This window comes from Mastacembelus armatus, chromosome 21 (assembly GCF_900324485.2).
Source record: "Mastacembelus armatus chromosome 21, fMasArm1.2, whole genome shotgun sequence".
Taxonomy (NCBI): domain Eukaryota; kingdom Metazoa; phylum Chordata; class Actinopteri; order Synbranchiformes; family Mastacembelidae; genus Mastacembelus; species Mastacembelus armatus.
The window spans coordinates 23,507,109-23,521,022 of NC_046653.1; the positions used below are offsets into that span (position 1 = coordinate 23,507,109).

Consider the following 13,914-nt stretch of genomic DNA (forward strand, 5'->3'; position numbering starts at 1 on the left):
TTATCATCTTCTTTAAAGGTGGAAATCGCTGAGCTTTAAAATCACCAGATGGGTGGCTTCTTGTCTCACCACAGTGAAATATTTGTTAAATATATGTTAAAAATGCAGAATATTCTTAGATTCAGGTACCATTTTTTGCGTGACTATGAATACTGACCTCAAAACCATCCAACACAATGTTAAAATACATTGTTCTGACCAGTGCTAGATGCTAATAGCTAGTTCTCCTCTCTGAGCTAACGAGGAGCTTTCTTCCTTTCCACCAAATTCTTTTGCAGTTTATGAGGTTTATAAACAGTATCAGGTTTGTAGTTAAAGGTGACCTGTCAACAGTTTTATAGTTATGTCTTTTTAAATACTGATCTCTGGAGAAAATGATTTTCAGGCTTCAGGGATTTTTTTCAGTGCAGTACCGCAAGTGGCCACTAGAGAAAATGGTCCCCTGGCTCCAGCTCTTCTAATCCTTACATGGTTGTGTCCCACGGTGACTGTGCTGTAACACAGATCGTCTGTTTATCTGGATCCACATAGATATTGGACATATAGAAACTGTGGGAGTAAACCAAGCCCCTGCTCAACCCAATTAGACTGAACAGAATTTGACTTGGGTCCTAAATCGTGGCACGGGTCCTCAGAAACAAGTGCACCTAATGAAACCTCTAGTCCACCTTACCCCATCAGATCAGCATAAGTCTAACAAACAAAACAAGACCAAGGTTTTAGTCCGAGAGTTTTTATATCCTGGATATCTCGTTGTTTGTTTGTTGTCTGGTTTCAGAGACTTGGGGTTGTAATTACTAACCATCTTGTTTCGGGGGTGCTATTGGGTTCATTCGCAGCAAGAAGACTTTTCACCTGAGAAATCATTCATAACTGTAAATTCAACCACCAACCTGAAGAAAAGATTTGACTTGCTCTTTTCAAAGCTTTGTTTATGGCTCTACGTGTTTATTTACATTTGGGTTGTTGATCAGATCAGTTATATTCAATATTGTGTAATGTTAATTATTTGGTTCTTTTAACAGTAAAAGACAAACCACAATACCACAATAAAAGCTTGACAATCATGGTTATGAATTACACATCATTTTTATTTACTGAAGTCAAATACAGACGTCTAGCACATATCAGTGATGCGCCTCATGCTCATCCACCTCATGCCACTGTATCCCACGTCCCTGAAGCTCCTGTACTCTCCAGGCCTCAGGTACATCATCCTGCCTCTGTAGTGGGGCTGCTCGTACATCAGCCAGTGGCCATCCATCACGTGACAGGACATGCAGTCGGACATACGGTAGCGGTCCATGATGGAGTCGCAGTCGTCCATCAGCTCATACATCTGACCCCCGAAGTTCTCCCTCTCGTAGATCCTCATCCTGAACTGGCCTCTGTGCTGTAGCACAATACAGGGAAAATGTAAGTATGACCATCACCAAGCATTAAAAAGTGAAGCATGTTTGTAACAACAAAGGCACATATGGATGAGGATTCTTACATAGGGGATCATTCTGCAGGATCTGATGGAGTCGAACATCATTCCCATGCTCATCATGAACTGCATGTCATGGTACTCCCCCATCTTCAGGAAGAACTGGTTTCCCATGTAGGTGGGACGTTCGTAGACCATGAAGCAGCCGCTCTCCACCCTGCAGGAGTGGCACCTGCTCAGGTAGGAGGACATGTCGGGGCAGTCGCTCATGCACTCATAGGAGCGACCCTGGAAGTTCCTGTCCTCGTAGAAGACGATCTGAAACACAACAGAGGAAATATCTGGACTGAGGAATCAAACAGCTCATATCAGCACCAACCTTAGACTAATTTTTCTGTTTAAAGTCTGCAATCCATTATGAGTCAAACAATTTAATTTGTGAAAACATTTATAAATCTCCCTTTACCTTGCCCATGACGGTGGTTCAGGTTGTTCTCAGTGGATGGTCCAACTAGCTCTGCCAAATCCATGATGCCAGGGGTTTTTATACAACAACCCAGGGGCCATGATGTGTTGTTATTCAAATGTGCAAAGCTGATGAATTAGCAGTATGACTTTTGCTGAACGGGGCCTATAAATGTCAGACAGTGGTTCTGTATCTATACATTTCTGGCAGCAGACATCTGCATTGTCTATTATAAGCATAAGCTTTGTATGTGTCTCATTCTCAGTCAGAACATTCTCCACGTATGGTCTGATCATTTCTGATGGAAAGAACATCATCTCTGACAAGCCCATGACAGGCTTATTAAATATTCATAAAAAATGAAAATGCTCATTTTGTTTTCTTACGTTTCAGTTTCACAGCACAGAACACTCATAACACATCCTGTAAATCATCCCACACACACCAGTTTTATTAAAAAGTCACTTAGTACATTTGGATAAATGTGTACTGATGTTGATGTGCTGTAAATTTCCAGGTGACAGGAGCAACATGAGATATGAAGTAGATTACTGTATCTACAGTTTTGTAAGACACACAACTAAACAAGACACAGTGTTTAAACTGCTCATTTCATACCACACTTTATTCAGAGTAGACTTCTGTGGCAAATGTAACTGAAATACTGTAAAATGTAAAAAAGCAATGAATAAAAAAATGTGAAAAAAGTGTTGACAGAGTTCAAAGAGTTAATGAATTAACCAGGATCCACAAGACACAGTGATTTAAATGTCGACCGAAGCTTCGTGAACAGGCAAAAACATCACATCTGACTGGTCCAATAAAACGTCTATAAAGGCATGAAATCAATAGAAAATCTATATTTTTCCTTTACATTTTCACATGAATTAATTTGAATTTTGGATGGATGGATGGATGGATGATTCATGGATGGATGGATGGATTCATGGATGATGGATGGATGATTCATGGATGGATGGATGGATTCATGGATGGATGGATGCAATCGATGGATTCATAGATGGATGCATGCATGGAATGATGGATGGATGGATTCATAGATGGATGCATGCATGGAATGATGGATGCATGGATGGATGGATGGATGGATGGATGATTCATGGATGGATGGATGGATTCATGGATGATGGATGGATGGATTCATGGATGGATGGATGCAATCAATGGATTTATAGATGGATGCATGCATGGAATGATGGATGGATGGATTCATAGATGGATGCATGCATGGAATGATGGATGGATGGATGGATGGATGGATGGATGGATGGATGGGTGGATGGATGGATGGATTCATGGATGGATTCATGCATTGATGGATGGGTGGATGGATGGATGGATTCATGCATGATGGATGGATAGATTCATGGATGGATGGATTCATGGATGGATGGATGCAATAGATGGATTCATAGATGGATGCATGCATGGATGATGGATGGATGGATGGATGAATGGATTCATGCATGATGGATGGATGGATTCATGGATGATGTATGTATGGATAGATGAATGGATGGATGGATGGATGGATGGATAGATTCATGGATGGATGGATTCATAAATGGATGGGTGGATGATGGATGGATTCATGGATGGGTGGATGGATATTTCACTGGACACTAAAAATGTGTGATGAAATGTGGAACATACAAGTAGAATACTATTACAATTTGGCTTTAATAATATTATTCTACAGTAATTTTGGGCTGTAGTACAGTTATGGCTGCTTGTTAGTTATAGGAACATGGTGAGAACAGGAAAAATGTTTATGTCCTGGTTCATAGTAATTACAGCTCAAGTACAAAATATGCAAATCACACAGTTTTAGCCTCTTTATTCCTTTCATGAGACACTGTTTAATTTTTTAAGGTAAGATAATATGAACACACTTTCTGATGCTTTTTAACCCACAAGAACCCAATGCAACCAAAATTCACACACTTGACTGCACCAGGATGTTCAGTAGATGTGACTTAGGGACTTAAGGTCAAGAATGATGCTGTGTAAGGAACTTTCCAGTACATTTAAAGGGTTAGTGAAACCTGTGCAGCCATGGGCTCTTATGGGTTATAGGCTATTTTTTTGAGAAACCAATGAAAACACATTCATAAAGGAGGTTAAAAATTCAACATCTTTAATAAACAAAGTGTTTGATATTTACAGTAAAGTTTCACTTGATGGCTAAAATTCGGTGACCCTTCTGAAGGAGCCGACGATGGCGCAGGTGGCGCACCAATCACGGTACCTCCTGTACTCCCCAGGTCTCAGGAAGTACTGTCTTCCCCGGTAGTTGGGGTACTCGTAGAAGATCCAGTAGCCATTCATAACATTAGAGGAGTAGACATGGCGGTGATGGAAACGGTCAGACACACAGGGACAGTCATCCATGAACTCCATCATGTGACCACTGAAGTCTGGCTTCTCATAGATACGCAATCTGTAGGAGCCTCGATACTGTGGGAGGAAGAAATGTTTTCAATGTTATGACAAATCAAACAATAGACATATGGTCACATGGCAGACTTCTTACCACATATGAAACCATCCTGACTTTTCAAACAGCTTTGTTTTTGCAGTTTCTGGTTGTTTTCTCTGTGTTTGCAGCTGTTAACACACTTACCACTGGAATCATCCGGCACGAGCGGATACAGCTGCTAAAGCCCATCCACCTCTGGTAGTCAGGATACTCCCCCCGCCTCATGAAGTACTGGTGGCCCATGAAGTTGGGTCTCTCATAGATCATGAAGCAGCCGCTCTCCACCCTGATGGAGTTGCAGCGGCTGAAGTACGAGTGAAGGTCCGAGCAGTCGTTGCTGCACTCATAGCTCCGACCCTGGAAGTTCTTGTCCTCGTAAAATATGATCTGGAGGAAAATAAAGGCCAAGTGTCCTGAGCAGCAGCTGTAGGTAGGTAGGTTTGCCTCACCACACGAGTTCAGCTCACAAAACATACTGAGGACGAGCTGACAGCAGCAATGTCCTTTTTTTCTGAGCAGAGAGGAACAACAGTACTTACCTTGCCCATGGTCTCCGTTGGAGAGATTCCCCATGTTTTCAGGGCTTTTTATACTACCCCTTGACAAACAAAGCATTGTTATTCAAATCCTCTCCCAGTTATAACTAAAGGCCACTGGCACATGGCTCCCTTTTTGTTGGAGCACAACATTGGGTCAGAAATATGGATTTGTTTTTGAAAAAAAGGATAAATAATTAACTGGTTTGGTGTTTTGACACGCATGGACAGAGGAAAAGACTAGTATGGTATCCACACATCCAGTGGACAATGGCTGCAGAACAATACGGAACAGCCCTTTTGCATTAAATATGTTGTGTAACAGAGAGGGAGGCCGTTCACTGGACCCACTGTACATAAATAAAGATTTAGATTACATAAAGACTTTATTAGGGTGTATACAGTACAGTACACACATTTATAAGGTCCTATATATAACCTGTATGTGGACGTGTACTTTTATTTTGTTTACTAACACTTTCACCTTTGACTTCAGGTGTAGTACAGACTGTCTGCTCAACTATCTGACGGGTGTATTACAGCCATATCTGACTCTTTGAAGCCTTCACCTGTTAATAAAACAACAAACATATTTAATAGGCTGTCTGCATATTGAACACAGATATGAGTGTTCGCTGCTGTGTATTAGCTGTTTCATTACACTTAGTGAAAAATATCTATTATGATCATTGACGATTAACATGATGGTTAATCCCAAACAATAATAAGCAGTTTGATATTATCGACACCTGTAGTGAATGTTGTTTTGTGTATGAACATACACTGGGATGTAAAATGTAAAAGGATATTTATGTTGTGTTGTTACTGACTGTTCTTTGGGTTTATTTGAATAAATAACTATGATTACAGTAATACTTAAAACACAAGAGGAGCTTAAAACACATTAAGCTTTTGTCACTGGTTTCTAAAAACTTTATCATCAAAATGTTGTGTTCATCAGTTTATTTTGATTTTTTATTGATTTTTTTGGTGAAATCACCAGCATGTTGTATGTTTCCCAATGTGAGACTGCCTGTGAATAATAGACTGCTCCTGATCCCTGACTGTTTATCTCTGACTGTGTCTGGGTGGAATCAGTGCATTGGTGACGTTCAGCTGGTGCTGCTGTCAGTTTCCCATCTCTCACTCTCTTTACCATCAGCTATAGAAACCAGCTGATCCCACTGGGGACACAAACTGGGAGAGGGAAGCTCCAGCATTGTTCCGTATGGTACGGCTAAGCACAGAGGAGATTAAAGTACAGTGTTATAAGCTAAACTGAAACTAGGGTGGATACAGTACATTGTTTACCCTACAGCTTCCAGACAGGAGAGATCTTTCTCCACTGTACCTGGATGTTAGAAAATGATAACAAAGCTCTGTGGTGAGCTAAGGCCTAGGAGGAAGAGCCTTTCAGCCACAGCTGAAAACTGGCAGATACACAGACTAGAACAGGAAGATTTTATTTAGCAGTTTTATTGGGAAAACAGAACAGACGACACATGACTTTAGTTAAAAGTCTGTGATTCTTCTGAGGGAACCGACTCTCGGGCTGAGGCCTCCCCAGTCGCTGTATCTCCTGGACTCTCCGGGCCAACAAGTAGTACACTCTGCCCTTGTAGTTGGGTTGGTTGTAGAGCAGCCAGTGGCCATCCATCACATTACAGGAAGTCAAAGTTTGACATGCTGAGGTGGTCCAAGATATTTAGACAGTCGTCCACCAGCTCGTGGATCTGGCCGGACATGTGGAAGAGTTCGTAGAGCCTCACCCTGTAGGAGCCTCGGTGCTGGTGCAGGGTGAAGCCTCTGTTACCTTCTCCAGTACAATAATACATCACATTTCCAGAGACTGTCTGATTGTTTTTAAAAGGATATATGTCCTGAAGCTTTACGGCTTCCAATGTAACTTTTGAATTTAGAAAAAACAACCGTTTAACAAAAGCGACACTTCGTCTCCAAATAATATCTGTCCTACCTGGGGGATCGGGCGACAAGAACCGAAACAGTCTTTGATGCCAATCACGTGCTGGTTATCAGCGTACTCCCCCCTCCTCAGGTAGTACTGGTTGCCCATGTAGTTGGGTCTCTCATAGACTATGAAGATGGAGTTACATCTGCTGAAGTAGACACACACAGAGGGAGAGTTTCTGTTTTACAGCTCAGTGAAACATCTCCCAACAAACAGCAGCTCGAATGTGTGCAGAAAGTGTGGGACATTAAAGTTACTTTACCTTTCCCATGGTTCTATTGGCGTCAGACTGGATTAGCAGCCCGTGCTGTCTCTGAGCCAAGCCACTGTGCTAAATATAGATGTTGACTTTTACTTCATGCTCAACTTGAATCAGATATATAAAGTGTTCAACACATGAACATACTGTGTTTTTAAGGCCCTCTTCACAACTCAGCCCACTATGGAGACTCCATTTGCAGTTTCTTTATTACAGTGGAGAGTGTTTGATTATGAACAGGTTCAGAAACGTTATGTGTTTGTGCTCTTGTTATTTGGGGACTGATTTGCAGCAAGTCACCCCCTTTTTTTTTTAACCAACCACTCTTTAAAAGTTTTTCAGGAGACTAAGATTTTGCCTTAATCCTTGGAGTAAAATGAGCAAATGTTACCAAAAACAGTCTTCAGGTACAGTATTTTGTGTTGGTTACAGTTTTGTAGGACATTATCTGAGCATGAAGCCCCTGCAAACCCTCCAAGAAGCTCTGGGGTCAGTAGTCCATGATGCGCCTGATGGAGCCGACCCTGGCGCTCCTGCCGCCCCACTCGCTGAACCGCTTGTACTCCCCGGGCCTGATCAGGTACATCCTGCCCCGGTAGTTTGGGTGCTCATAGAAGATCCAGTTGCCGTTGGTCACGTTGCAGGAGAAGATGTCGTTTATGTGGAAGCGGTCCATGACGCTGGGACAGTCGTCCACCAGGTCCATCACCTGACCTCCGAACTCGATCCGCTCATACAGGCGCATGTTGAATGACCTCTGCTCCTGATGTACATGATTTAATACATCAGCTAATCCTTATTTGTATATATCATACAGATTAGTGCAAATTCACTAATGCACAAGAAATAAAACCAGTGAAAAAGAAAAAACTAATATAATTCCAGCCAACAAGACAGAACAGAAGTGTTCAAAACATGAATCCTTTAAAATGATTAACTAAAGGAGTGAAAAGGTGTGTTTAAAGATCCAGCCATGTGCTGATCTCTGGACCTTTCCTCTCACACCACCAGCAGCTCTACATTTTTAGGTGTCCTCAGAAATATCTCAACATCTGCAAGAGGGATGGACACTAATGATGCCCAGAGGAACAGTCTCACTGACATTTGGTGATTTTTCTGGTTCTCTATCATCTCAGCGACAATGACATCATATCAGTCAATATATCTATACATATATCATATATACATCAGTCTGGTTTGTGGGTATGTATTGCCCAGAAGCAGTAGCTCACCGTGGAGATGAGGCGGCAGGAGCTGACAGAATCATTGACTCCCATCCAGTGATGGAAGTCTGGGTACTCCCCCTTCCTCAGGTAGTACTGGTTGCCGTTGTAGTTGGGGTTTTCGTAGATCATGAAGCAGCCGCTCTCCACCCTGATGGAGTTACAGCAGCTGAGCTGACACTTCAGGTCCTCACAGTCACCGGTGCACTCACAGTGGTGGCCAGAGAAGTTCTTTTCCTCATAGAGGATAATCTACACATGGAAATAATGAGCGAGTATTGGTACGATTTTCTGTTTAATCAACCTTTTCTCTGGACCAGTTCAATTCCTTTTCTCTTTCTATAATTTAAAAAACATGCAGTAATGACTCTTAATAAAAACTCAAACAAAAACTCAAAAGAACAATCTTGAAGCCTGTTTTCACTTTGTTTCCTACAAAATAAAAGCGTTTCTCCATCACATATCAACATGAGCGTCACGCTGTCGTCCTCTGGGACTGTGATGTTTACCTTCCCCATGTCGCCTGGTTTGCCCACCCTGTGCGATGCATCCAGCTCTTTGAAGACTCCCACCTTCACATATATAGTGAATGTGAAATGCAGACTCTGCATGTGTCATTCATATTGTAATAGGCAGGAATCTCTGGCGCTGGTGCCCTGAAGCGTTGTTTAGCAGGGATGTTTATACAGGTGAGAGCTGACAGGTTGTTTGGGGTTTGGTCTGGTTCTGTTTTTGTAATACTCCTAAAATTAGGACTTTTATTTTCTGCTCTCCCATCGCTGGAGTAGATTTATTTTATTATGCTACTTTCATATTTTACTTTTACCTTATAGTGGAATTTATCTGTTTTAACTTTTGTATTTTTATTCCCACATGATGTTTTTAGTAGAACAGAACAGAAGCTCCTATAATTCTGTTGATATATCTTTCACTATTTGCATATAATTTATAATCTGTGTTTGAAGATATAAGATTTAACTGAAACTCTCATTATTTTGCAGGACAGTCTTTTTATCAACAGCCTATTGGTCCAACAGATAAGTTCAACTTTTTATCACTGCCCTCTGGTGGAGAGGTTCATTTCTGTTACACATTAAAACCTTAAATATTATTAAACCTCTGTTTTTAGCCCCTGAACTCCTCTGCAGAGTATGTCATATTTGTTCTTTAACACAAGGCAAAGTCTTTGTGATTGTGGGACTATAGAAGTTCAGTCTTTCACTGTTGTCACTGTTAAAAACTCCACTATTTATAAAGGTCATACGATCAAAAGCCACTAAACTGACCTCGTTTAAGAATAAACTTTAAATCTCAAGTGTAAAAAGCTTGAACTGTATAATTTATGGTATCTGAATAAGTACACTGTCACACTACACTATCAACAGATCAAAAAAGCTCAAGCCTCAGTGTGGTTAAGTGTCAGTGTTTGCAGTATTTTATTCAGTCCTCTGATGAGAGTCAGGATGTCGGGCCAGGACCTCGTCACATCCTTCTGGGAAAACATGCCGTCCAAATGCAGAGAGCAAGAACAAAACTGAATACACCTGAGCACTGATGCCATTTTATTCAGCGTGTGAAACAAGGCAAAGAGCAGACATTTCACAAGAACCGTTCTTCCGTCTTTAGAGGTCCATGAGACGCTTGATGGAGCCGATCCTGGAGCTGTTGCCACTCCAGTCGCTGAAGCTCCTGTACTGGCCGGGCCTCAGGTAGTAGTGACGGCCCCTGTAGTGGGGCTGCTCGTACAGCAGCCAGTGGCCGTCCATCACGTTGCAGGAGTTGAAGTTGGACATGTGGAAACGGTCCATGATGTTGGGACAGTCGTCCATCAGCTCCATCATCTCACCCCCCATGTCGAAATGCTCGTACAGCCTCACCCTGAAGCTGCCAGTGTGCTGAAGGGCACAGGAAGGTCAAAGGGTCACATCCCAGTAAAAGCCAATTCAGTCACACATGTCAAAGGTCATGATGCCTCAAACAGATCACTGGTAAACAGCACATATGCTTTGCTGAGAGTTAGATGAGAAGATTGGCACCACACATGAAGGACATCTGTCGAGCAGCTAGTTAGCTTAGCTTAGCTTCTAAATGCTAAAGAACAGAAATGAAGTTACCTGTTTCCATAAATGTCTCAGTATCACACATTTTACCTTCACTGCATATTGTGTGATGTTCAAATGTTTCAGAGATATTGTTTGTTCGTATTGTGGTGATATACATTATTGGACTCTGACCAAGATAAAAACAGGGATGTGGTTTTACAGAGGGCCTTACCTCAGGGATCTTGCGGCAGGACCTGACACAGTCATTCATGCCTGTGATGCCCAGGTAGTCTGCGTACTCCCCCTTCCTCATGAAGTACTGGTTTCCCACATATCTGGGACGGTCGTAGACCATGAACATGCCACTCTCCACCCGGATGGAGCGGCAGCGGTCAAACATGGAGTGCAGGTCAGCACAGTCGCTCATGCACTCATAGTGACGTCCTCCAAAGTTTCTGTCCTCGTAGAAGATGATCTGATGGAGAGGAAACAAGCAGCCTGTCACATTGTTTACATTTTTATTTAACCACAGTGATTCAGAAAAAGCCTGAGCTGCTGGACACCAACCTTCCCCATTACGGCTGCTGCTGCTGTAGGTCACACCGATTCCTGTGTGTTTGACCAAAGCCGTTCATCTTTATATACACTATCCTGTGTGAATCAGTGCTGCCGTGTGTGTTGTTATTCAAATGAGGCCTGGTGTCAGCACAGACTCTACAGGAGTCGTCCCACTCCTGTTTGTCCCTGTTGTGTTAACAGCTTCCAGCACGAGCCACAGCACAGACAGGTGCTGGAACAGTCCCTGAGCTCTTTTACCATCTTCTCTTTGTTCTGAATGTGTTTTCATGCAGTAAATAAGAACCTAACACACTGTGTAAACATGAACAACCTAAAGCAAATGGTCTCTGTGTTCTGTACTGCAGCTGGTCAGGACAAATCGGTGTGAACGAACTTAAAGCTGAATGTCAAATATAGGAAAACCTTTCTGTTCCTATAAAAACATCTGGGAGACATAAATGATTCATGGTTTAAGTGAAAATAGCTACTAATGTGAGAACCAGGGGTTTAGGAAGAAATATCAGAATAACAAACATGAGATCCAATGTTTGTTTGTTTGTTTGCCCAAAATGGTCTTTTTATGACGCAGTTACTGACGAGGATGGATAGGATCAGGAATGAGTACATCAGAGGGACAGCTCATGTTAGATGTTTTGGAGAAAAAGCCAGGGAAGCCAGACTGAGATGGTTTGGACATGTTCAGAGGAGGGACAGTGAATACATTGGTAAAAGGATGCTGAGGTTAGAGCTGCCAGGAAGGAGGCCTAGAGGAAGACCAAAGAGGAGGTTCTTGGATGTAGTGAAGGAGGACATGAGGATAGTTGGTGTGGGTGAGGAGGATACAGAGGATAGGGTTGAATGGAGGCAGATGATTCGCTGTGGAGACCCCTGAAGGGAGCAGCCCAAAGGAGAAGAAGACTTCAACATAAAATATATATATTGACAAGCACAGGGAGAATAGCTTACAATAGATCTGTTTATTTGGTTATTTAAAACAATATCATATTGATGTGCCGCCATGGTCATTTTATTCACATGACCAGTTTCCACCAATGCAGGTCTTTTAGAGGAGGGGAAAGGTGTTTTTGAGGAAACTGAAATGTAAATAAAATCAATTCCTTTGACCCACAGTCCTGATTAAAACTCTGTGATTCTGCGGAAGGACCCGGTGGTGGCGCAGGTGGCCCCCCAGTCACTGAACTTGCGGTACTCTCCAGGCCTCATGAAGTACTGCCGGCCGCGGTAGTTGGGGTGTTCGTACAGGGTCCAGTAGCCGTCCATGACGTTGCAGGAGTAGATGTCACGGCTGCGAAAATGATCCTGCACTGACTCACAGTCCTCGCTGAACTCCATCATCTGGCCCTGGAAGTTGGGCCTCTCGTAGATGCGGATGCGGTATGGACCCTCGCTGGTCTGGACAGATAAATAGAAAAGTAGAACAATGTCACTGTACGTCATTGTACTTTCACGGGCATCTGGTGTTGCTTCACTTTGTGCTGACTCTATAAACATTGATCCTTCAGTGTTTCCCATAAGCTCCAACATTAACATTTGCACAAAACTTGATAATAGCTCACATTTTAAAATGACTTAATGGTTTGTCAATAAAAGATGCAGAGAAATCACTTATTTACTGTTTTGTGCAGCATTACATGAACATTATAGATATACATTATTATAACATATACTATTATATATTATAAATGGGCATCCACTCATTCTCCCTGTTTATTTAAATCCATACACTCCAGTTTACTGACTCACATAAGAGAAAGTGCGGCAGGAGCGGATGGTGTCGTTGTAGCCCATCCAGCGCTGGTAGTCCGGGTACTCGCCCCTGGTCAGGACGTACTGGTAGCCGGTGTAGTTGGGCTTCTCGTACAGCACCCAGCAGCCGCTTTCCACCTTGATGGAGTTGCAGCGGCTGAAGTGGGGGTGCATGTCAGGGCAGTCGGTGTCACACTCATAGGAGCGACCCTGGAAGTTCCTGTCCTCATAAAATATGATCTGGGTGCAGGAGAGGAGACGCAGTGTGGTGACAAGTTCATCAAACTGATAATGATCTTATTTAAGGAGACACAACCAGCTTTTGAAACACTGTGATTAATTAATAGTAAAGAAAATAATCTTTAATCTATTCTAATGTAAAAAGCATTTAGATGTCCTGGACCTCATCACAGTGTAAAGAGCTTCATTATAGTTACAGTCGATCAGAACATGTTTAATTTAATCTGCACTGGTAGAAAACAAAACAAAAAGGTTCTACCCACATTTCACCAGGTTTTTGACCATTATAGCCAAATAAAAACACACGGTAACGCTCCCTTACCTTACTACTCATCCTGCAAAGTGTGCTGGAGCCAGTCACCTACGGAAAATGTTGGTCTCACAAAGCAGGACCAGAGCCCCGCTATATAAACCTCAATCAAAGGGTTAGCAGATCCCGCTTTAGCTGTTTTTTCAATGGGTGGGGATTTAACATGCTGGCATCGCTGCCAAAAGTCTTGATCCTGGGCATAGAGCAAAAATCCCTGAATCATCAAGGCAAATGTCCTACCAGGCAAATTACTGAGCCACTGTGTCCTCTTTAATGATAAGAACATCAGGCACACGTTTTATCCACTAATCCATCATGGAGTGGAGCAACGTTTCCACAACAATGTCAGAAGTCACCGCGAAACAACACTGCACTTAACCAAACAATGAACCTGGAAAGGAAAATGCTATGAAATCTAAGAAAATGTGAATATGTGTGTAGAATATGTGACAGAACAACAGCCCAGCTGACACCATGAACTGCATCGCTGTTGTTTATCCAACTACACAACAGTTTGTCTTTAACAACCACAGTGAATAGAGTCACAGTCAAACACAGTTTCTCTAAGAAATTCGACTTCTTTTCATCATGAGGGCAGAAACAGTCAGAGGTGCT

At 42.4% G+C, this 13,914-nt stretch overlaps 5 protein-coding genes and 1 pseudogene across 7 annotated transcripts; all 6 read right to left on the reverse strand.

The window, feature by feature from the left end:
• Positions 1-1,117: 1,117 nt before the first annotated feature.
• LOC113123405 (gamma-crystallin M1-like) lies at positions 1,118-1,904 on the reverse strand. Its single transcript, XM_026295437.1, has 3 exons — positions 1,896-1,904; positions 1,496-1,747; positions 1,118-1,393 (listed from the first exon to the last, which is right to left on the reverse strand). Exons 1-3 carry the CDS (start codon positions 1,902-1,904, stop codon positions 1,118-1,120), a joined length of 537 nt encoding a protein of 178 aa, XP_026151222.1.
• Positions 1,905-4,100: 2,196 nt separating this feature from the next.
• Positions 4,101-4,970, reverse strand: LOC113123347 (gamma-crystallin M2-like). 2 transcript variants are annotated; one of them, XM_026295312.1, is made up of 3 exons: positions 4,935-4,970; positions 4,540-4,782; positions 4,101-4,373 (listed from the first exon to the last, which is right to left on the reverse strand). In XM_026295312.1, exons 1-3 carry the CDS (start codon positions 4,941-4,943, stop codon positions 4,101-4,103), a joined length of 525 nt encoding a protein of 174 aa, XP_026151097.1. In that variant the 5' UTR covers positions 4,944-4,970. The 2 variants fall into 2 exon arrangements, with proteins under 2 accessions (XP_026151097.1, XP_026151096.1); XM_026295311.1 differs by having other exon boundaries at positions 4,543-4,782; positions 4,935-4,943.
• A 1,473-nt stretch (positions 4,971-6,443) lies between these two features.
• Positions 6,444-7,260, reverse strand: LOC113123155 (gamma-crystallin 1-like; annotated as a pseudogene).
• A 389-nt stretch (positions 7,261-7,649) lies between these two features.
• LOC113123384 (gamma-crystallin S-1-like) lies at positions 7,650-8,900 on the reverse strand. Of its 2 annotated transcripts, none has more exons than XM_026295384.1 (3): positions 8,892-8,900; positions 8,392-8,634; positions 7,650-7,919 (listed from the first exon to the last, which is right to left on the reverse strand). In XM_026295384.1, exons 1-3 carry the CDS (start codon positions 8,898-8,900, stop codon positions 7,650-7,652), a joined length of 522 nt encoding a protein of 173 aa, XP_026151169.1. The 2 variants fall into 2 exon arrangements, with proteins under 2 accessions (XP_026151169.1, XP_026151168.1); XM_026295383.1 differs by having other exon boundaries at positions 7,650-7,922.
• Positions 8,901-10,004: 1,104 nt separating this feature from the next.
• On the reverse strand, positions 10,005-11,243 carry LOC113123156 (gamma-crystallin S-1-like). The gene is made up of 4 exons (XM_026294980.1): positions 11,210-11,243; positions 10,992-11,014; positions 10,657-10,899; positions 10,005-10,277 (listed from the first exon to the last, which is right to left on the reverse strand). The coding sequence occupies exons 1-4, from the start codon at positions 11,241-11,243 to the stop codon at positions 10,005-10,007; spliced, it is 573 nt and encodes a 190-aa protein (XP_026150765.1).
• Positions 11,244-12,119: 876 nt separating this feature from the next.
• On the reverse strand, positions 12,120-13,444 carry LOC113123273 (gamma-crystallin M2-like). The gene is made up of 3 exons (XM_026295140.1): positions 13,312-13,444; positions 12,747-12,989; positions 12,120-12,395 (listed from the first exon to the last, which is right to left on the reverse strand). The coding sequence occupies exons 1-3, from the start codon at positions 13,321-13,323 to the stop codon at positions 12,120-12,122; spliced, it is 531 nt and encodes a 176-aa protein (XP_026150925.1). The 5' UTR covers positions 13,324-13,444.
• Positions 13,445-13,914: the final 470 nt, after the last annotated feature.

Excerpts from the sequence above, each read along its gene's own strand:
- LOC113123273 (XM_026295140.1), bottom strand. Across the intron at positions 12,396-12,746 it reads CCTGCCGCACTTTCTCTTAT|ACCAGCGAGGGTCCATACCG; the intron begins GTGAGTCAGTAA and ends TTATCTGTCCAG.
- LOC113123384 (XM_026295383.1), bottom strand. Across the intron at positions 7,923-8,391 it reads CCTGCCGCCTCATCTCCACG|GAGCAGAGGTCATTCAACAT; the intron begins GTGAGCTACTGC and ends CATGTACATCAG.
- LOC113123405 (XM_026295437.1), bottom strand. Across the intron at positions 1,394-1,495 it reads CCTGCAGAATGATCCCCTAT|CACAGAGGCCAGTTCAGGAT; the intron begins GTAAGAATCCTC and ends ATTGTGCTACAG.
- LOC113123347 (XM_026295312.1), bottom strand. Across the intron at positions 4,374-4,539 it reads CGTGCCGGATGATTCCAGTG|TATCGAGGCTCCTACAGATT; the intron begins GTAAGTGTGTTA and ends TTCCTCCCACAG.
- LOC113123156 (XM_026294980.1), bottom strand. The coding sequence starts at position 11,243 with ATGGTAAAAGAGCTCAGGGACTGTTCCAGCACCT. Across the intron at positions 10,900-10,991 it reads CAGCAGCCGTAATGGGGAAG|ATCATCTTCTACGAGGACAG; the intron begins GTTGGTGTCCAG and ends CCTCTCCATCAG. Across the intron at positions 10,278-10,656 it reads CCTGCCGCAAGATCCCTGAG|CACACTGGCAGCTTCAGGGT; the intron begins GTAAGGCCCTCT and ends TGTGCCCTTCAG.